Source organism: Falco cherrug, chromosome 22 (genome assembly GCF_023634085.1).
Source record: "Falco cherrug isolate bFalChe1 chromosome 22, bFalChe1.pri, whole genome shotgun sequence".
Classification (NCBI taxonomy): Eukaryota; Metazoa; Chordata; class Aves; order Falconiformes; family Falconidae; genus Falco; species Falco cherrug.
Genome location: NC_073718.1, coordinates 264,564 through 285,481, shown reverse-complemented (window position 1 = coordinate 285,481; position 20,918 = coordinate 264,564). Strand labels below are relative to the sequence as shown.

The window sequence follows — 20,918 nt, the reverse complement described above, 5'->3', positions numbered from 1 at the left end:
CGGGCTTGGGATACGGGACAGGGCTTGTGCTGGATGGTGTTGCTTTTGCAGAAAGGGGCGTGGCTTGCGCTGGAGGGGCGGGACTAGTGCTATAGGGGGCACGGTTTGTCCTGTAAGGGAGTGGCTTGTGCTGGAGGGGAGGGGCTTGGGCTATGGGGTCGTCGGTGGTCTTGTAGAGGTGTGGGTTGGGCTGGAGGGAGGGCGGGGCTTATGCGGGGCGGGACTTGTGCGGGAGGGGCGGGGTTTGTATATAGGGGCACGGCTTGGGCAGGAGAGAGCATGGCCTGTGCTATAGGGGTACATACTTGAGGGGGCGCGGCTTTCTCCTTAGGGGGCGGGGGTTCTGCCACAGGGGGCGTGGCCTGGCACAAGTACCAGCCAGCATCTCTTGCTTGTGTGTCCGGTGGTGGTGGTCGTTCTTTTGGGATGGTGGGCCTGACCGGTGCGGGTGGGCATGGCCCGGCTGACCCCCACCCCCCCACACCTCCCCCAGCCCTGAACAGCCTGGATGGGGAGTTCAAGGGCAAGTACTACCCGCTGAAGGCCATGACGGAGCAGGAGCAGCAGCAGCTCATCGATGACCATTTCCTCTTCGACAAACCCGTCTCACCGCTGCTGCTGGCATCCGGCATGGCCCGCGACTGGCCTGATGCCCGCGGCATCTGGTGGGTGCTGGGGGGCACCCACGGCCTGGGGGCTCCCCTGGGGGTGCCTTGGGGCAGCCACAGTATTGGAGCCCCCCCACTGGGGGGGCTGGGGGTGGCCACACTTTAGGGAGCCCACCTAGGAGGGCACCCACACCATGGGCAGCCCACCTAGGGGGCACTCACAGCTTGGGGGGCCCACCTGCGGTGGTGCTGGAGGCACCCACACCATGGGGAGCCCACCTAGGGGGCTTGGGGAGCCTGCCTGGGCTAGCACCCATGTGTTGGGGAGCCCACCTAGGGTGAGCTGGGGGCAGCCACAGCTTGGGGAGCCCACTTGGGGGGCACCCATGTGTTGGGGAGCCCACCTGGGGGGGTGGAGGAGCCCGTAACAGCCACCCAGCTGGGTCCCTGAGGGATGTCATGTGTCCCCCCCCCCAGGCAACAATGACAACAAGACCTTCCTGGTGTGGGTGAACGAGGAGGACCACCTGCGTGTCATCTCCATGGAGAAGGGGGGCAACATGAAGGAGGTGTTCAGGCGCTTCTGCGTCGGCCTCAAGAAGGTGGGTGCTGGGGGGGGGATGTGGGGGGGGGGGTGGGAACACTGGGGGGACACCGAGGGATGGAGTGTTGGGGGTGTGGGGCACACGGGAGGACACGAGGGCCACGGAGGGGACATGGGTGACTTGGGGGTCAGGCAGGTGACGGGTGGGGACCCTGTGTCACCTCTGTGTCCCATTCCCGCCCCCACGTGTCTTATCCCCCACCCAGATCGAGGAGATCTTCAAAAAGGCAGGTCACCCCTTCATGTGGACCGAGCATCTGGGCTACATCCTGACCTGCCCCTCCAACCTGGGCACGGGGCTGCGGGGAGGGGTCCACGTCCGCCTGCCCAAGCTCAGCCAGCACCCCAAGTTCGAGGAGATCCTCAAGCGCCTGCGCCTCCAGAAACGTGGCACAGGTAGGGGGGCACGGGGGCGGAGGGGGGCATGGGGGGTGGGGGCACAGGGGGATGGGAGGGGGGCAGGGGGCATGGGAATGGGGGTGCAGGGGGACAGGGGACACAGAACACAGGCGGGCACAGAGACGCACAGGAACAGAAGATGCAGGTGGGCACAGGGACACGGAGACAGGGGACGGGGACACGGGGACAGGGCGACACGGGGACAGGGTGGCACCAGGACAGGGCTCAGGAGACACGGCGGGGGCAGGGGGGGTGGGTGGGATTTGCTGCCCAAGTGGGCGCAGGCACTGCAGGGGGTGTGCCATAGGGTGCCTTAGGGTGCCATGGTGGGTGCTGTGGGGTGCCATAGGGCACCACGGGTGTGATAGGGTGCCATGGGCCACCGTGGGGTGCCATGGGGTGCCAGGGGCCACCCTGGAGTGCCACAGGGGTGCTGACCCCCTCCCCCCCCCAGGTGGGGTGGACACGGCGGCTGTGGGTGCCGTCTTTGACATCTCCAACGCGGACCGGCTGGGCTCCTCGGAGGTGGAGCAGGTGCAGTTGGTGGTGGACGGTGTCAAGCTGATGGTGGAGATGGAGAAGAAGCTGGAGCAGAACCAGCCCATCGATGACATGATCCCTGCCCAAAAATAGGGAGGGGCCACCCCCCCCAAGGATCGGGCTCAATAAACACTGCTGGTCACCGGTGGGATGTGTGGACGGGGGCAATTTCACCTTAAACCTGCCCCACAGGGGCAAATTAACTTTAACCTCCCCCACATGAGGGGTAAATCCACCTTGACACCCCACCACGACGGGCAGCTTCACCGTAACCTTCCCCTTAACCCCACCCCAATGGGTAAATTCACCTTAACCCTGCCCGCGGCTGTGACGGGGTCCCGGTCACCGACACCCACAGGTTTCCTATGTTTATTTTTTTTGGGGGGGGGGGGGGGGGGGGGGCAACAGGGTACAGACCAGGGCAGGAATAACTTAAAAATGTGCTGGGGGAGGGGGGAGGGGGTGGGTGACACCGGAGCCCCGGGCCCTATTTACAGGCTGGGGGACGGGGACCATCCCCAGGGGTGCAGCTGCAGCTCTGGGGGAACCCAGGGTGGGGAGCTGGGGGGGGGGGGGGGGGGGGGCAGAGGTGACAGAGCCCCAAATGCAGGAGCTGGGGGACACCCCCCCCCCCCCCCCAAGGTCCTGGCAATGATGTCCCCAAGTTCCCAGATCTAATGTCCCCACACTGGTGGTCCCCCAGAGGTGTGGGATCCCCAAGGTCCCAGATAGCTGAGGGGGGCTCTGCAGCCACTGACAGCTGGGGGCAGGGGGGGGGTGGGGCCAGGACGCCCGAGCTGCTGCAGGCCCCCGGGTGCTGGTGGCTATGTCCCCAGGGGGGCTGCTGCAGCCATGGCAGCCCCCCGGGGGGACACCCAGATCCGCTGCAGCCCCCCCAGTGCCAGTACAGCCCACAGGGTGGGGGTCCAGGTGCTGAGGTGGGCTCTGGGTGCTGGATCCTGTGCACCCTGGGGGGGGGGTCGCGCTGCCGATACACCTCTGGGTACTGGGTCTGGTGCACCCTGAGGGGTCCCGATGCTGACACAGTCCTGGGTGCTGGATCCGGTGCACCCTGGGGGGGTCCCAGTGCATCCTGCAGGGATCCTGCCGCTGACACAGCTCCAAGTGCCAGATCCAGTGCACCCTCAGGGGTCCTGCTGCCCACGCAACTCTGGGTGCCAAATCCAGTGCACCCTCGGGGGTCCCTGGTGCCGATACAACCCTGGGTGCCCCATCCGGTGCACCCTGGAGGGTCCTGCTGCCCCACAGAGCCCTGGGTGCTGGATCCGGTGCACCCCCTGGGTGGGGGGTTCCCAGTACTGCCCCAGCCCCCAGCTCTGGCGCAACCACCGGGGAAGCCCACAACCCTCGAGGGGAGAGGTGTGGGGGGGGTCCCAGCTCCGGCGTGGCCCTAGAGCTGGAGCTGACCTGCCACGCGTGCCAAGGTGGCGCGGAAAGCCCCGGCGGTGCCGGCGAGCCGCCGGAATAAGACGCCGTGAAGGCCGAGGCGTTGGAGTCGGCAAACCTCGGCTTCGAAATGGCAGAAGTGTTCGCTGGGGCCCCGGTCGTGGGTGCAGGAGAGCAGGAAGGGCTGGGGCTGGCGCGCGCGGCAGCCGGCCGAGAGGGTGGCCTGCCGCAGTGCCGCCATCACCGCCTCGGCCGGCCGGGCGCTCGTCACCTTCACATGCCAGGGGCATCGGAGCAGCCGGGGTTCGGCTTCCTTTTGATCCCAAGGTAGATGGCAACTGGCAGGGGAAGGGGGGGTAAAGGTGGGTACGGTGCGGGCAGGGGGCTACGGGCACTGGGGGGGTATGGTGCGGGCAGGGGGCTACGGGCACTGGGAGGGGGGTACGATGTGGGCAGGGGGCTACGGGCACTGGGGGGGGTATGGTGCGGGCAGGGGGCTACGGGCACTGGGAGGGGGGTACAGTGCGGGCAGGGGGTACAGTGCGGGCAGGGGGCTACGGGCACTGGGAGGGGTACGATGCGGGCAGGGGGCTAACGGGCACTGGGGGGGGTACGGTGCGGGCAGGGGGTACAGTGCGGGCAGGGGGCTACGGGCACTGGGAGGGGGGTACGATGCGGGCAGGGGGCTACGGGCACTGGGGGGGGTACGGTGCGGGCAGGGGGCTACGGGCACTGGGGGGGGTACGGTGCGGGCAGGGGGCTACGGGCACTGGGAGGGGGGGTACGATGTGGGCAGGGGGCTACGGGCACTGGGGGGGGTACGGTGCGGGCAGGGGGCTACGGCACTGGGAGGGGGTACGGTGCGGGCAGGGGGCTACGGGCACTGGGAGGGGGGTACAGTGCGGGCAGGGGGCTACGGGCACTGGGAGGGGGGTACAGTGCGGGCAGGGGGCTACGGGCACTGGGAGGGGTACGATGCGGGCAGGGGGCTACGGGCACTGGGGGGGGTACAGTGCGGGCAGGGGGCTACGGGCACTGGGGGGGGGGGTATGGTGTGGGTAGGGGGCTACGGGCACTGGGGGGGGGGGGTATGGTGTGGGTAGGGGGCTACGGGCACTGGGGGGGGGGGGGTATGGTGTGGGCAGGGGGCTACGGGCACTGGGGGGGGGGTATGGTGTGGGTAGGGGGCTACGGGCACTGGGGGGGGCGGGTATGGTGTGGGTAGGGGGCTACGGGCACTGGGGGGGGGGGGTATGGTGTGGGTAGGGGGCTATAGGGCACCAAGGAGGGGACAGAGCACGGGCAGGGGTCTGCCCACCCTGGGGGGCACCCCTGGGTGCTGGCACCCACCTTGTGAGCGCAGGTCCCCCGATTCTCTCAGGTTCGTCTGCGACCCTGGGGGAGGGAACACACATGTTGGGGGGGGGGGGGGGGGTAGGTGCCAGGGACCCCCCCAGTTTCCCCCCCCATGGTGGGGGGCATCACCAGCCCTGGGGCTGACTGGGGGGTGAGGCTGGGTTCCCATTTTGGGGTCACCGTGCCCCCCCCCCCCCAAGCTGTGCCTGAATTGGGGGGGAGGGGCACAGTCCCCAATTTAGGGGTCACCATCCACCAAGCCCCCCCCCCCCCCCGGTAACACTGAATTGGGGTGAGGAGGGCAGCACCCCTCATTTGGGGGGGTATTTCCCCATTTTGGGGGGGTATCTCCCCCTGCCCAGGCCATGGCCGGCTTGGGGGGGGGGGGCACTATCCCCCCGCAACCTGTGCCCAGTGGGGGAGGCACTATCACCCCCACCCACATCAGCCCCTTTGTTAGTGCCCGTCCCCCCCCCCCCCCCCCCCCCCAAATCCTCCCCCATCGCAACAAAGGCTGAGAGGCAGAAAGAGAGAAGGGACAGGAGCAAAGCAAGGGCGGCACTGGGATGGGGCCAGAACGGCACTGGGACAAGCGCTGGTGGCACTGGGATGGGGCCAGAATGGCACCAGGGTCGGTACTTGGTAGGTACTGGCAGAACTGGAACAGGCACTGGGACGGCACCGGCACAAACACTGGTGGCAGCAGGATGAACACCCAGTGACACTGGGATTTGCACCAGGACAGACCACTGGTGGCACTGGGATGGACACTGGTGACACCAGGATGCATACTGGGACACTGCTGGCACAGGGATACGCACTGGGATGGACACCAGTGGCACCGGGATGGACACTGGAATGGACACCGGTGCCACTGGGATGCCCATTGGCATGGTCCCCAGGATGGATGGACACTGGGATGGACACCAGTGCCACCAGGATGCACACTGGGAGGGACACCGGGATGCCCACCGGCATGGTCCCCAGGATGGATGGACACTGGGAGGGACACCGGTATGGTCCCCAGGATGGATGGACACTGGGAGGGACACCGGTGCCACCAGGATGCACACTGGAAGGGACACCGGTGCCACCGGGCTGCCCACTGGATGGTCACCAGCATGCGCAGTGGGATGGGACACCGGGAGGGACACCGGTGGCACCAAGATGCACACTGGGAGGGACACCAGTGCCACTGGGGCTGCCCACTGGCGTGGTCACCAGGATGTGCATCGGGATGGACACCGGGACGGACACCGGTGCCGCCGGGCCAAGCGCCACCGCGCCGGTGACACCAGGCACTTACTGATTTTGGCTCCTGGCGGCGCGGGGCGTGCCCGAGACGCACCTATTAGAGCTCTGCCGCTTAGAGGGGTCAAGAGTGACCCTGGAAGAGAGAAGAAGGAGTGAGGAAGACTACGGTAGCGCCGGCGCGGCGGGCACGGCGCCCGCGGCCCCCCTCACTGCGGGTCAGCTTGGAGGTCAGCTTGCTGAAGAGGTTGGAGGTGGCCCGCGACCGGCTCTGGGGCAAGGGCGAAGCCTCGGGGGCCAGCGGGGGGGAAGCGGGGGGCCCGTTGGACCCTCCCACTGGTCGCCGGTCCCCGGATTTGGCCGCCGTGGAAGGTGCTGCGGACGCCGGTGCCCCGCGCCAGGCGGGCGCGCTCCGAGGAGGCGGCGGCGATGCTGTGGGCTGGAGGGGGAGGCGGGGGGGCACCCGGCCGGTGACGGAGCTGTGGGTGGGGAGGGGGTAGAGGTGACATGAGGAGGGAGACACACACCCGGGGGACCCCCCCCCACCCGGGGGGGGGCGCACCCAGCACCCGACCTGTTCTCCTTGCCGTTGGGCAGCAGCGGGTGGCGCTCGGTGCCGGGGCGCTCGGTGCAGACGTAGGTGTTGCGGCGCGCCATCACGCTCGGTGGCAGGTTGTTCTGCATGGCACCCCACGGGTGACCCCACGGCCCCCCAGGGAGGGACACCCCCCCCCAGCCCCCCACGGGGGACCCTACAACCCCTCAGGCACCCCTACAACTTCCATGGGTGCCCCCCCCCCCCCCCCGACTCCATGGGACCCCTCAACCCCACGGGAGCCCCCCAGACCCCATGGGTGCCCCCCCACCCCCCTTCCAAGCCCATGAGTGCCCCCCAGACCCCACGGGTGCCCCCCCACCCCCCTTCCAAGCCCACGGGTGTCCCCCTGAACCCTATGGGTGCCCCCCAGACCCCACGGGTGCCCCCCCACCCCCCTTCCAAGCCCACGGGTGTCCCCCTGAACCCTATGGGTGCCCCCCGACCCCACAGGTGCCCCCCCCAGTCCCCCTTCCAAGCCCACGGGTGCCCCCCTGAACCCTACGGGCACCCCCAGACCCCTTCTATGCCCACGGCTGCCCCCCCCCCCGAAGCCCACGGGTGACCTCCACACCTCCATGGGTGCCCCCCCCCCCCGCCAGCCCCGCACCCACCGCATTGATGGCGCCGTCCTTGTGCCGGTCGGGGATCTCGGCCTTGTTGGGGTTGTTGGCGCTGCTGACCATGGGGCTGGAGGGGGGCACCCCGCGCCCCCCACCCCCCACGCTGCAGCTGGCCTTGCGGGGGGGCACCCGCTCCTCCTTCAGCTCCCCCTCGCCTGCGCTGGTGGGGCTGCGCTTGGGGTGCATGGGCACAGGCGAGGGGCCGCCTGGGGGGGGGGGGGGGGGAGGGGGGCAAAAGGGGTGTGAGGGGGCACAGGAGTGGGTGCCCACCCTGCCGTACGCCCCACACGCACAGAGCCCCCCACCCCGACCTGCGCCCCCCCCCTCCCGCCCCTCCCCAGGCACGGAGCCCACTCACAGAAGTCACTGTGCGCCGCTGCCGGTGGTAGGTGGTGGCCCCACGCTGGCTCTTGCCGTGCGCCGCCGCCTTGCCGGTGCCGTTGGCCGCCTCGCTGGGTGCCCGCACCCGGGCCAGGGAGAGGCTGCTGCGCCGTCCGCGACTCGCCGGCCTCCACCTGCACCCAACGGGCACCCATCACCCACCCTGCTGCGGCCCCCCCCACCCCCCGCCCCCGACGTGGGGACCGTGGGTGCCACCCCGGTGCCACCTCACCTCATTCTTCCTGCCCAGCAGGAGGTAGGTGGCCGTAACCTCGTTGTATTTCTGGTTGCTCAGGGATTCCTTGATCTCCTCCCGGGTGTAGCCCATGCCCACCATCACCTCTGCGGCAACAGGGGGACACTGAGGTGGCAGACACCCGCCCTAGGGTGCCAGGTGGTGGCAGACCCCCACCCTGGGGGGGGGGGGGGTCGGTGGCACCGCGCCCTCACCGATGCGTTTGGCGTCCCCAAAATCCTCCTCGGGTTCCTTGTAGGGTTTCAGCTCGTCGCCCTCATAGCCGATGTTGATCCACTTGTCCTTCATGATTTGCTGCAGGGGGTGGGGGGGACGGACACACACACGCAGGTGTCACCGTGGCTGTCACCTGGGGTGCCACCACTACGCAACAGGCACAGAGCCCCCTCCCAGCTGACACCCTCCCACCCCTACGCCACCCCAGGGTGCCACCACCTCCAACGGGACCATGGGGGGCTGCGTCCTTCTCATGCCCACCCAGCTGCTCACCCACCCACCCGTGACAGCTTCTAATCAACCCTAAAACTAATTAGGCTAATTAAAGCATCAGGAAGGGGAGGTCAGCATGGGGGAGTGCGTGGGGAGGGGAGCGGAGCACCTGGGGGATGCACCCCAGCAGGGTGGGACAGTGCGCGTCCCAACCCCAAGCTGTGGGGTCCCCCCCAGGACCCTCTGGGACCCCCCAGGACCCCCCCTCACCTCCAGTGTGCAGCGCTTGGCTGGATTCAGGACCAGAAAGCGGCGCAGGATGTTCTCGCAGTCGGTGGACATGTAGAACGGCACCCGGTATTTACCCCGCAGCACCCGCTCCCGCAGCTCCTGGGGTGGCCAGGGGGGTGACACGTGGCTCAGGGTGGGGACACCCAAGGGTGGCTGTCCCCATGGGTCCAGCGCCAGCACTACACCCCCAGAGGGAGGTTTACGCAGTATGGAAAGAGGGGGATCCCAGCCCCAGGGGGCCACCGGGTGTCCCCAAGGTGGCACAAGGACCCAAGACCAGGGGCTAGGTGACACGAGGGGACACTGCCACCCACCTTGAGGTTGTGGCCATCGAAAGGCAGGGAACCGCTGACCAGCGTGTAGAGGATGACGCCCAAACTCCAGATATCGACCTCCGGGCCATCGTATTTCTTGCCCTGGAAGAGCTCAGGGGCAGCGTAGGGAGGGGACCCGCAGAAGGTGTCCAGCTTGGAGCCCAGCGTGAACTCGTTGCTGAATCCAAAATCAGCGATTTTGATGTTGGCATCGGCGTCCAGCAGCAGGTTCTCCGCCTGCCGGCACCAGGAAAAGGGGCGAAATGGGGACCACAGTGTGATGGGGACACCGGGACGGGGCAAGGACACCAGGATGGGCACCACGGTGAGGATGGGGACACCGGGACGGGGCAGGGATGTAGGGATGGGGACCACGGTGTGATGGGGATACTGGGACAGGGGCACACCGGGACGGGCGCCGCGGCGGGATGTTCAGGACGGGGACACCGGGACGGGCGCCGCGGCGGGATGTTCAGGACGGGGACACCGGGACGGGCGCCGCGGCGGGATGTTCAGGACGGGGACACCGGGACGGGCGCCGCGGCGGGATGTTCAGGACGGGGACACCGGGACGGGCGCCATGGCAGGATGTCAGGACGGGGACACCAGCACAGGCACCACGGTGGGATGGGGACACAGGGCTGGGTGCTGCAGTGGGATGAGGACACCGGGAGAGGGACAGTGGTATAACGTCAGGATGGGGACACAGGGAGAGGCACCACGTTGGGATGTCAGGATGGGGACACTGGGACAGGCACAGTGGCAGGATGGGGACACCGCCACCGGGATAGGCACCATGGCAGGATGTCGGGATGGGGACACCGGGATGGGGACCGCAGTGGGATGGGGACACCAGGCTGGGGACAGCGGGACAGGCACAGCGCAGGGCAGTGCCACCGCAGGGCACCTGGTGGCCCCCAGCCTGGTGCCACCCCCAGGAGGGGACACCGTGGGGCAGCCGCATCCCACCTTGAGGTCCCGGTGGACGATGTTTTTCTGGTGGCAGTAGTGCACGGCCGAGACAATCTGGGGTGGGGGCAGGCATCAGCACAGTGGCACCCACGTCCCCCGTGTCCCCCCTCCCCATCCATGTCCCCCCCCGCCACCCCTGTGTCCCCCCGTGCCCCTCCTCAGCCTGCCGTCGCAATCAATGCCACGGTGGCCCCGGGGGGATTGATCCAGCCCACGTGTGGCTACCATGTGCCAGCACTGCCCTCACCCCCCCAGCCCCCCCCCTCCATGCTAGCCCCCCCCCCTCAGTGTCCCCTGCCCCATGCCAGCCCCCCGCACTGCCCCCAGCCACACACCAGCCCCCCCTCACTGTCCCCTCCCCCATGCCACCCCCCGCCCCCAGTCCCCAGCACCCTCCCCTGGTCCCCAGCCCCCCTCCGTGGTTCCCTGCTCCACACCAGCCCCACTCCCACCGTCCCCAGCCCCCTGCAGTGTCCCCTGCCCCATGCCAGCCCTGCTCCTGCCCCTAGCCCCCCCCTCCAGTGCCCCCAGCCCCCCACCTGTCTGAACTTGGCCCGCGCCTCCTTCTCCTTCATCCTCCCGTGGGACACGAGGTAGTCAAACACTTCACCTGCAGGGACACCCATGGGTGCCCACCCCCACCAAGCACCCACAATGAGTGCCCAAGCCCCCCACCCCCTCCCCCAAGGTGGGAGCTGTGCCCCCCCCCCCCAACCCCAGCCCAGCACTCTGGGGTGCACCCAGGTGGGGAATGGGCCCCCCCCCTCCCCCCACGGGGGGTGCAGCACCCGTTGTGGGGGAGGGGGTGTCAGGAAGCCCTTGGGGGGGGGGGGGGTCTCACCGGCACTGGCGTACTCCATCACCAGGTACAGCGTCTTCTCTGTCTCGATGACCTCAAACAGTTTAACTGCCGGGGGAGGTGGGGACAGGGACATCAGTATGGCCACCCATGGGTGCCCCCGCATCCCGCCCGGCGGGGTCCACTCACCGATGTTGGGGTGGTTCAGCCCCTTCATGATGCGCACTTCTCGGAAGAGCTGTGGGGAGGGGAGCAAAGGTGTTAATTGGGGGGGCGGGGGGGGGGGCGGCCTGGGAGCTACCCACCCCAGCACCGCAGGGGGGTGCCCCCCTCCCCCCCCATACCCTCCCTCTGGGTGCCCCCCACCTTCTGGAGGCTGGTGGGGTTCAGCTGCGTCTTGTCGATGATTTTTATGGCCACCTGGGAAGGAACCGGGGGAGTGAGGGGGGGACATGGGGAGGGGGAACACGGCAGGGGGGTGCGATGCTGCCTGTGACCCCCAGCCCCCCCCTCCTCCCCCCCCCCCAACAATTCTCTTTCCAATTGCCCTCCAAGAGGTGCATAGCTTCCTCCAGGACCACCACCACCACCCCCAGCTCTTCCTGGGACCCTCATTTCTCTCCCCAGCCCCCTCCCATCGCCCCCAGGTCCCCCCAGCCCCCTCCCATTGCCCCCCAGCTCCCTGCAGGCCCCTCTGTCACCCTCCGGCTCCCTCCCATCATCCTCCAGCCCCCCCAGCCCCCTCTGTCACCCTCCAGCTCCCACTCATCACCCCCCAGGACCCTGCAGACCCCTCCCACCGCCCCCCCCAGGCCCCCCTCACCTCACGGCCAGTAAGGATGTGCCGGGCCAGCTTGACCTTGGCGAAGTTGCCCTTGCCGATGGTGCGCAGCAGGCGGTAGTTGCCGATGTGGGGCTGCTCCTCGGGGCAGGAGGCAATGGAGTTGCGGCAGCGGGCGCCCAGCGAGCGGCTGGACCAGGCCGAGCCCTTCTCCGAGCGGCTGCCCCCCAGGCCCGTGAGCTGGGGGGGGAGGGATGCCACAGCTGAGACCCCCCCAGCTCATCGCAGGAGTGACCAGGGCCGTGAGACCCCCTCAGACTATCACAGGGGGCCTGGGGGTGCCGGGACACCCTCCAAATCATCACAGGAGCAGCCAGGGCTGCTGAGACGCCCCCAGCTCATCACACAGGGGCCTGGGGGGGGGGGGGGGGGGCTCAGACACCCCCCTCAGCTCCTCACAGGGGCCCAGCACCCACGGGTGCCCCCCCAGCACCCAAAGGCCCCGGGGGGGGGGAACGCTACCCCGGCCGTGGGGTGGGGACAGATCCGGCCTGACCGGCTCCAGCCGCGTCCTGGCCGCGCCCCTGGGTGCCCCCCCCCCCCCCCCAGTCACACCAGTACCCCCTTACTCCACCCATTCCCCCTTACTGGTTGCCCAAGCAGCTTCTTGGCACCACCCCAGTAAAACCCCCCCTCCCCGGTACCGGCCACACCCCCAGAGCCCCCCCACCTTTGCCAGCCCACCACCCCCATGCCCCCCAGTATAACACGGACCCCCCCACCTCGGGACTTCCCCCCTCGGTGCCCCCCCCAGCTCCTCCAGCACAACAGAGGCCACCCACCCAGTAGCAGCTGATAACCCACCCCCCCAGTGCCCCCCGGTACCAGACGACCCTCCCCACCGGTGCCCCTCCCAGCTCCTCCGGTACAATATGGGCCCCCCCGCCGGTACCAACCGACCCCCCCCAGGTACCCCCCCCAGCTCCTCTGGTACAACACGGGCTCCCCCCTGTGCCCCCCCGCCCCGGTACCAACCGATGGCCACCCGGTACCCACCCAGCTGCCCCGGTACAACGCAGTCCCCGCGCCCAGTGTCCCCCGGTACCCCAACCCCCCGGGTACCCCGCCCAGCTCCCCCGGTACAACGCAGTCCGTCCGTCCGTCCTCCGGTACCCACGCCCCGCCTCTGGCGCCCCCCAGCTCCGGCTCCCCCCCGGTGCCCCCCCCCCCCCCTCACCGTATCCGCGTTCCGCTCGTTCCCCGCCGCCAGGGCGGAGCGGGAAGACATGGTGCCCAGGGGGCCGGGGCCGCACCGGGCCGGGGGGGGGCTGCGGGCCGGGGGGCGGGCTCGGGGGGCCCCGGGCCGGGCCGGGCCGGGCGCACCGGGCGCGGCCGCTACCCGCGGCTCATGGCCGGGCCGTGGCGCACGGGGGCGGAGCCGGGGCCGGGCCCGGGAGCCCTCAGGGGCGGGCGGCGGCGGGGGCGGCCATGGGCCGGGCCGGGCCGGAACCGGAACCGGAAGTCGCGACCACGGCGGTGGGCGGGGCTCGCGCAGGGCGGCTGGCCACGCCTCTTAAAGACGCCGTGTTACCTGTAAAAACACGGGGGGGGGTGGTGCATGTGTGCCCGGCGTGGGAGGGAGGGCGGGGTGATTTAGGGGCTCGGGGGGGCACGACATCACTGCGATCAATGAGATCAATGAGATCACGGAGGGGAGGGGGGCTGGAGGGGCGGGGGGCGCCTGGGGGTGTCGGACGCCCGGGGTGGGGGGGTGGGAGCGATCCCCGTCCCGGGACACGCGTGGGGCGCGGCGGGGACATTCGGAGGGTGTTGCGCTGCGCTGTGCCTTTAAGGGGGGTGGGGTGGGGTGGGGGTGGCTCGGTAAGTCCCGCCCCCCGCCAGCTAGTAGCCAATAAGAGGCGCCGGGCGCGGCGGTGGCTCGTTCCCATTGGCTGCGCCGAGGCATGGAGACAACCCGGCCCGCCCCCCAAGCCGGGGGCGGGGCCGGCGCTGGTGCGCCTTTGCGATTGGCTGCTGTGCTGGCAAATCAGCGGCGGCCGGAGGACGGGGGGGGGGGGGGGGGGGGAGGGGTGTTAACCCCCGAGGGCCCGGGGAGGTCACGTGGCGCGCGGGGACACGGCGGGACACGGACACGCGGGGGGGAAGGGGCGTCGGAAACGGAGCTGGTGGTGGTCGCTGTGCACGCGGGTCCCCTCCCGTGACACGTGGGGTCCCTGTGCCTCCCGTGTCCTGTCCTCGCTGTCACCCTTGTCCCCTCCGTAGCTCGTGGGGTCCCTGTGCCGCAGGTGTCCCCTCCCGTGACACGTGGGGTCCCTGTGCCACCTGCACCCTGTTCCCGTGTCACATCATTGTCCCCCTGTGCCACCTGGGTCATGTCCCCATGCCATGCCCATGTCCCTCTCTGCCACCATAGTGCCACACCAGTGTCCCCAGTGCCACCAGCGCCTTGTCCCTGTGCCATCAGTGTCCCCAGTGCCACCAGTGCCCCATTCCTGCACCATCAGTGTCCCCAGTGCCACCAGCGCTCTATCCTTGCGCCACACCGGGCGTGACGGCCACACGAGCCGGGGTCCCCCCTGGTCCCCCCGTCCCCGGTGACCCAGCGGAACCGGCGCTGACCCTGCCCCGGCGTGGGAGGCCTCAGCGGGGAGGCGCTTCCTCAGGAAACCCCCCGGCCGCTGCCACCAGCGCCACAGCGCCCGCTGTCACCGCCACAGTGTCCTCTGTCACCGCCACCGCGCCCACTGCCATCACCACAGCACCCGCTGCCACCACCACAGCGCCCACTGCCACTGCCGCAGCGTCCTCGGTGCCACCACTGCAGCGTCCAGTGCCACCGCCACAGCGCCCAGTGCCACCGCCAGAGCGTCCTCGGTGCCACCACCACAGCTCCCAGTGCCACCGCCAACACGCCCGGTGCCGCCGCCACAGCACTCGGTGCCGCCGCCACAGCACTCAGTGCCACTGCCAGAGTCCTCGGTGCCATCGCCACAGCACCCGCTCGTCACTGCCACAGTGTCCTCGCTGCCACCACCACAGCACGAGTGCCACGCAACGCCCAGTGCCACTGCCAGAGCATCCTTGCTGCCACCACCACAGCACCCACTGCCACCGCCACAGCGCCCGCTGTCACCGCCACAGAGTCCTCTGTCACCACCACTGTGCCCGGTGCCACCGCCACAGTGTCCTCGGTGCCACCACTGCAGCGCCCGGTGCCAGCGCCACAGCGCCTGGTGCCAGCGGTACGTGTGCCACGTGGGTCCTGGCGCCCACACTCGGGGGGCTGTGGGTGCACCCCGTGGGTGCTCACGGGGGGCTTTGCACACCCGTGGGGCTGCGGGTGTTCACTGGGTGCTCATGGGGGGCTTTGCACCCCCCCACCCCACCCGCGAAGACCCGGGTACCCCCCAGGGTGGTGGTGGGTGGGGCTCAGGGTGCCCCCTATGCCAACCGGTGCCCCCCTCCAGCTGATGCCCCTCCTGAAGAAGGCACCCAAGGAGGAGGAAGAGGATGGGGACCCCTTTGCCGCCAACCCCGAGAGCCGCTACCGCCGGCGGGCCACCCTGGAGCGCCTGGTGGGTCTGGCACCCTTCGGGCGCGCCCGCCGCCCCCCACCCAAGGATGGGGAGGGGACTGGTGGGCGAGCGCGGCGGCGCTCGGAGGATTTCGGCTTGCTGCGGCGGCTGCCTGGGTGGCGCAAAGCCAGCGTGGAGACCCTGGGCGAGCGGCCGGTCCCCAAGCGTGGCTCGCTGCTGCGACTGGCCCTGGGGACACGGGGACGGCGGGGGTCTGCCGGCGAGCGCCTGGCCACGCTGGAGGGCGAGGGGGTGGCCGCTGGGGAGCAGGACGGCGGGGGACAGCGGCAGGAGGGCAGTGGGAAGGCCAGGGAGCCACTCTCGGGTGAGGGGGGGGCATGGGGACATGGGACGTGGAACACGGGGTAGGGGACATGGGCGTGGGAAAGTGGGACATGGGGATGTGGGACGTGGGGACATGGGGACATGGACACGGGGACATGTGAGCATGGGGACATGGGACTTGGGAACATGGGAACATGGGGATGGGGACATGGGGACACGGAACATGGGGACATGGGGATGGGGACATAGAGATGCATGCATGGGGACATGGGGACATGGGATATGGGGATATGGGACTTGGGGTCATGGGGACATGGGGACATGAGACATCGGTGCAGGGATGTGGGGACATGGGGATGAGGGGACGGGGCCATGGGACCATGGAATGTGGGGACATGGGACACCAGTCAGCCCTGGGCGCATGGCACCACGTTGGCCACGTGCCACCCCCCACCGGTGCTATGTGCCACGGGTGACCCCAGGTGCCACCAGTGCACCCATGGGCACCCCTCCCCCTCCAGTCCTGGAGATCCTGGAGCTGATCCAGCGCCGGGACCTGGTGGTGGCGGACGAGCAGATCATCGCCTTGGAGGCCGAATGCGTCACCTCGCCCCCGTCCCCTTCCTCATCCCCCGGCCCCGCGGGTGGGCGGCGGGTGCGGGACGTGGCGCTGCTCTACCAGGCGCTGGTGGCCCAGCTCTGGGCCGTGGTGGCCGAAGCCGTCCCCGCCGCCCGCCCTTACCCACCCTTACGCTCCGTCATCCGGGTGCTGGAGCAGGAGGAGGCGGCCGATCGCCAGCACCCACCCGGCACCCCGGGGCGCCCCCGCGCCCTCCGGCGACGTTGGCGGGAGGCGGTGGAACGGGCGGCGGGGGAAAGGCTGGCACAGGTGGCACCCGCCGCTGGCTTGGGGGCCAGGTTGGCCGCCTTGGCAGCGAGGGTGGTGGGGGACCTGGGGGCGGTGAGGTGCCACGTGGCGCCCGCTTACCCCCCCGAGTACGGCGCCTTCGGCGTCTACGCCCGCGGGTACCACCGGGCGCTGGCGCAGCAGCTGGGGGCCCTGGCGCAGAGACCCCTCCCCGTGCCCGACCTCTACCTGCTGCTCGACTGGCACAGCAACACCTATCCCAGGTGAGACCCCCAGCGGCACCCACTGTCACTCGTGGGACCCCCTGGGCACCCTGTGGCACCCTGTGGCACCCATGGGACCCCTTGGGCACCCCAGTGCCACCCTGGGTGGGCGCTGTGAGGTGCCTGTGCCTGCAGGGAGGTGCTGGGGCACCCTGAGGTGGGGGCCCTGCTGCAGGCTCAGGCGCTGGGGCCCCTCCTGCCCCACGAGACCCAGCGCAGCCTCGAGAGCTCCTGCATCGCCGCCGTCAAGGTATGGGCACCATGGTGGGTGCCAGGGTGGGTGCCGGGATGGGCACTGGGATGGGCAAGGGATGGGGCTGGGATGGGGACTGGGATGGGCACTGGGATGGGAGCATGACAGGCACTGTGGTGGCACCGGGATAGACACCATGGTGGCACTGGGATGGGCACATGATGGGTACTGTGGTGGCACTGGGAGGGACACTGTGGAGCACTGGGATGGGCACCGTGGTGGCACCGGGACAGGCCCATGGTGGCCACTCTGGTGGCACCAGGATGGGCACTGGGCCCATCCCAGGCCACACACAGGGCCGGGGGCTGGCAGGTGACCCCGCGCCCCACTGTCCCCACGCCGCTGTCCCCGCGCCTGCTGTGCCAGGCCAAGGTGGAGGTGGCAGTGGCACAGGAGCTGCAGCTCAGCGAGGACACGTGGGCAGAGGAAGCTTCCAGCCAGGACCTGCAGGAGGGACTGGCCACCCGTGTCACCGGGGTATGACACTGCACCCACCGGGCCACCGGCACCTCGCAGACCTCCTGCTCCACCCCACCCCCTGGGTCTGTGGGTGCTGGGAAGGCTGGACCCCCCCCCCCCCAGCATCACCCCCCAGCGACACCCAGGTGCTCCACAGGGGTTGGTGGCACCCCAGGGGATACCACGGTGGTGGCCATGTCCCCAAGCTGGTGGCACCCCAGGGGATACCACGGTGGTAGCCATGTCCCCAAGCTGGTGGCCATGTCCCCACAGCTGCTGCGGGCGCACGTGGACCGAGCCCCCCAGATCACCCCCGAATTTGGCATGGAGATGGCACACAGCCTGCTGGGCGTGCTGGTGGCCTTCCTGCACAGGTGGGGACGGGGGGGGGGACAGCAGGGGGACAAGGGATGGGTCCTGGGGATGTGGGGGCACAGGGAGACTGGGACACGGATGTGGGGACATCAGGGCAGGGGATGGGCACAGGGACATGGGGACAGGAGGGGACAGGGGATGGAGATGGGGACAGGAGGGGACAGGAGCTGGGGATGGGGACAGGAGGGGACAGGAGCCAGGTGTGGGGACACGGGGACATGGCGGGGGGACAAGGGACATGGGGACAGGAGCTGGGCATGGGGACACAGGGACACGGCAGAGGGACAGGGACATGGAGACAGGAGCCACAGTACAGAGCTGGGGTGGCCACGTGGGGGCACAGGGCAAGCGTGGCACCCGGGTGCCAGGTCCCCTGGGCGCTGTGTCCCCTGCCTGCCCTGTCCCCAGGGTGCTGGCAGGGGTGACGCCCATGGGTGTCCCCAGTTTCCAGCGGAAGGTCGAACGGTTCCTCGAGGCCCCCGGCGAAGCCACCCCACCAGACGGTGCCACCGGCCGGGCCATTGCCTTGGCCAACTGCTGTCCCCCCTTCAGGTGAGGCCACACTGCCTTCCCCCATCCCTGGGGGTCCCTAGGGTGCTGGGGGTCCCCGGCAGCACCCAGTGACGCCCCACAGCAGGGCCTTTGCTGAGCGCCTGGCGCAGTTCGGGCACTCGGAGAGCGAGGAGCTGCGGCGCCAGGCCCATGGCGCCCTGGACAAGGTGACGCGGCTCTGCCACCACGTCCTCACCCAGCGCCTCTTCGAGGACCTCAAGGTGCCCACGTGGTGTGGGGTGCGATGGGTGCTGGGTGGGGGGTCTGGCCATTGGGTGCTGAGCCGGGTGACACCCATGGGTGCCACAAACCCTCCCCCCCTTCCAGCCCTACTTCAACAAACTGATGAAGCGCAAGTGGCTGACGAGCTCCGATGCCTTCGACACCATCGTGATGCTCATCACCAGCTTCACCCAGAAGCTGCGCCCGCTGCGCCCCGAGCCCTACCAGGTGGGTGCCACCGTCACCGCCCTGGTGGCACTGCCGGGACCGGGGGCTTCCCGCTGAGCCTTGTGCCGTAGGTGCTGGTGAGCGAGTTGCACCGCCGGGTGCTCATCGAGTACGTGCGGCCGCTGCTCCAGGTGCGCTTGGTCTGCACCTCATCCAAGATGCGTGCCCGCGTGGCCGCCCGCCTGGGTGACGAAGCCCGCCAGCTCCGCGAGCTCTTCAGCCGCTTGGTGAGACCCCCACCCCCTGCCGTGGGTCCCTCCTTGGCACCCTTGGGTGCTCGGTGTGGGGGAGGGGGGGCTGAGGTGCTGTGCCCGCAGGATTCGGCCTCACCCTGGCTGGATTCGGTGGTGCCACGGTTGAGGGAGCTGCTGGTGCTGGAGGACACGGCAGCGCTGCAGATGGAGGTGGGCGTCCTGGTGAGGGACTTCCCTGATGTCCGGTGAGTGGTGGCACCAGGGCGGTGGCATGGCCAGGTGGGACACCCCTATGGCCCCACAGGGACAAGAAGTGGGGTGGCACGTGTCCCCATAGGGATAGGAATGGGGTGGCATGGGAGCAGGGTGACACATGTCCCCATAGGGACAGGAGTAGGGGTGGCACATTCCCCATAGGGACAGGAGCAGGGTGACATGGGAGCAGGGTGGCACATTCCCCATAGGGACAGGAGCAGGGTGACATGGGAGCAGGGTGGCACATTCCCCATAGGGACAGGAGCAGGGTGACATGGGAACAGGGTGGCACATTCCCCATAGGGACAGGAGCGGGGTGGCACATGTCCCCGTAAGCCACCACAGCGGGGTGGCATGGCCAGGCAAGATGCCACCTCCCCGCAGGACACGGTGTCCCCTTGGGGACCAAAGTGGGGTGACAGGACGCCGCGTCCGTCCTTCCCGGCAGCCCCCGCCCCGCTGCCGGTCCCTCCTGGCTGCCCGCCGGGAAGCGGCCGCTGCCTCGTGCCAAGTCCCCTCCCCGTGTCCCCAGGGGGGACACCGGTGGCACGCGCTGGCCCAGTGGGCCACCACTGCTTCGATGGCCTCACATCGAACCAATCCTGGTTGCCAATTGGTACCAGTTAAACTAGTTGCCCCACTCCAAAACCGGGTGCAACACCTGGCGCCTGCCTGTGCCAGGGGGACTGGGCTGTCCCCGTCCCCTGAGTGTCCCCGTCCCCTGAGTGTCCCCATCCCCTGAGTGTCCCCATCCTGCAGGAGGAAGCACGTGGCAGCGGTGCTGGACGTGCGGGGGCTGCGGGGCCAAGCGGCGCGGCAGGAGATCCTGGGGGTGGTGCAGGACCTGGAGCAGAGCGAGGCCGAGCCGGAGCTGCCGCGCCAACGCGCCTTCTTCTCCGAGCTGGCCGTGGCACGCGAGGTGCGATGCCTGCCCTTCCACCTGCCACGCCTGGCGCGCCTCTCCCGCCTGCGCCTGCGTCGCCCGCAGCCCTCACGCCCTGGCCAGGCCCGGCTCTGAGCGCCTGCCGCGGCTGCACCAGGTGCTGGGCACATTGTGGCACTGGGTGCTGGGTGCATCGTGGCACCGGGTGCTGGGTGCACCGCAGCACCCTGGAGCTGGGCGCATCGTGGCACCGGGTACTGGGTGCCCCATGGCACTGGGTGCTGGGTGCACCGCAGCACCCTGAAGCTTGGCGCATCGTGGCACCGGGTGCTGGGTGCATTGTGGCACCGGGTGCTGGGTGCACCGCAGCACCCTGGAGCTGGGCGCATCGTGGCACCGGGTACTGGGTGCCCCATGGCACTGGGTGCTGGGTGCACCGCAGCACCCTGAAGCTTGGCGCATCGTGGCACCGGGTGCTGGGTGCATCATGGCACCGGGTGCTGGGTGCACCGCAGCACCCTGGAGCTGGGCGCACCGCTGCACCAGGATCTGGCCGTGTCATGGCACTAGGAGCTGGGCGCACCACAGCACCGGAGCTGGGTGCATCGCTGCACCCCAAAGTTGGGTGCTCACCTCCTGGAGCTGGGTGCCCCCTCACAGCCTTGCCCAGAGCCCCCCAGCCTGGGAAGGGGGGCGGCGCTGCCCCCCTCAGCCCCCCCCTTCCTCCCCATCTGTGTATAAATGGTTTCGATGCTGTAAATTAATGCCAGAGCTGCGTCCTTTGCTCTCACTCTGGGTCCTTGTGCATGGGGACAGGGGACACGGGGCCACTGCTGGCACAGGGGCTGGGGACACGGGGACACCCCAGGCACGGGGGTT

General features: G+C 69.5%; 3 protein-coding genes across 3 annotated transcripts; 2 read left to right on the top strand and 1 right to left on the bottom strand.

Moving 5' to 3' along the window:
• The first annotated feature begins 411 nt into the window (after positions 1-411).
• CKM (creatine kinase, M-type) lies at positions 412-2,298 on the top strand. The gene is made up of 4 exons (XM_055697985.1): positions 412-667; positions 1,089-1,210; positions 1,419-1,608; positions 2,066-2,298. Exons 1-4 carry the CDS (start codon positions 427-429, stop codon positions 2,242-2,244), a joined length of 732 nt encoding a protein of 243 aa, XP_055553960.1. The 5' UTR covers positions 412-426; the 3' UTR covers positions 2,245-2,298.
• Positions 2,299-3,696: 1,398 nt separating this feature from the next.
• Positions 3,697-13,120, bottom strand: MARK4 (microtubule affinity regulating kinase 4). Its single transcript, XM_055697984.1, is given in 21 exon segments — positions 3,697-3,896; positions 4,909-4,953; positions 6,221-6,245; positions 6,247-6,304; positions 6,381-6,514; positions 6,516-6,644; positions 6,733-6,843; positions 7,375-7,589; positions 7,742-7,756; positions 7,759-7,865; positions 7,947-8,106; positions 8,215-8,314; positions 8,720-8,839; positions 9,055-9,291; positions 10,024-10,080; positions 10,566-10,636; positions 10,868-10,933; positions 11,015-11,063; positions 11,192-11,245; positions 11,649-11,846; positions 12,844-13,120. Coding segments are annotated over 21 exon segments (2,067 nt in total). The 5' UTR covers positions 12,895-13,120; the 3' UTR covers positions 3,697-3,831.
• On the top strand, positions 13,095-20,789 carry EXOC3L2 (exocyst complex component 3 like 2). Its single transcript, XM_055697978.1, has 13 exons — positions 13,095-13,199; positions 14,429-14,869; positions 15,095-15,527; positions 16,009-16,618; positions 16,754-16,868; positions 17,238-17,348; positions 17,604-17,704; positions 18,150-18,257; positions 18,343-18,478; positions 18,585-18,707; positions 18,779-18,934; positions 19,025-19,146; positions 19,916-20,789. The coding sequence occupies exons 1-13, from the start codon at positions 13,095-13,097 to the stop codon at positions 20,172-20,174; spliced, it is 2,820 nt and encodes a 939-aa protein (XP_055553953.1). The 3' UTR covers positions 20,175-20,789.
• Positions 20,790-20,918: the final 129 nt, after the last annotated feature.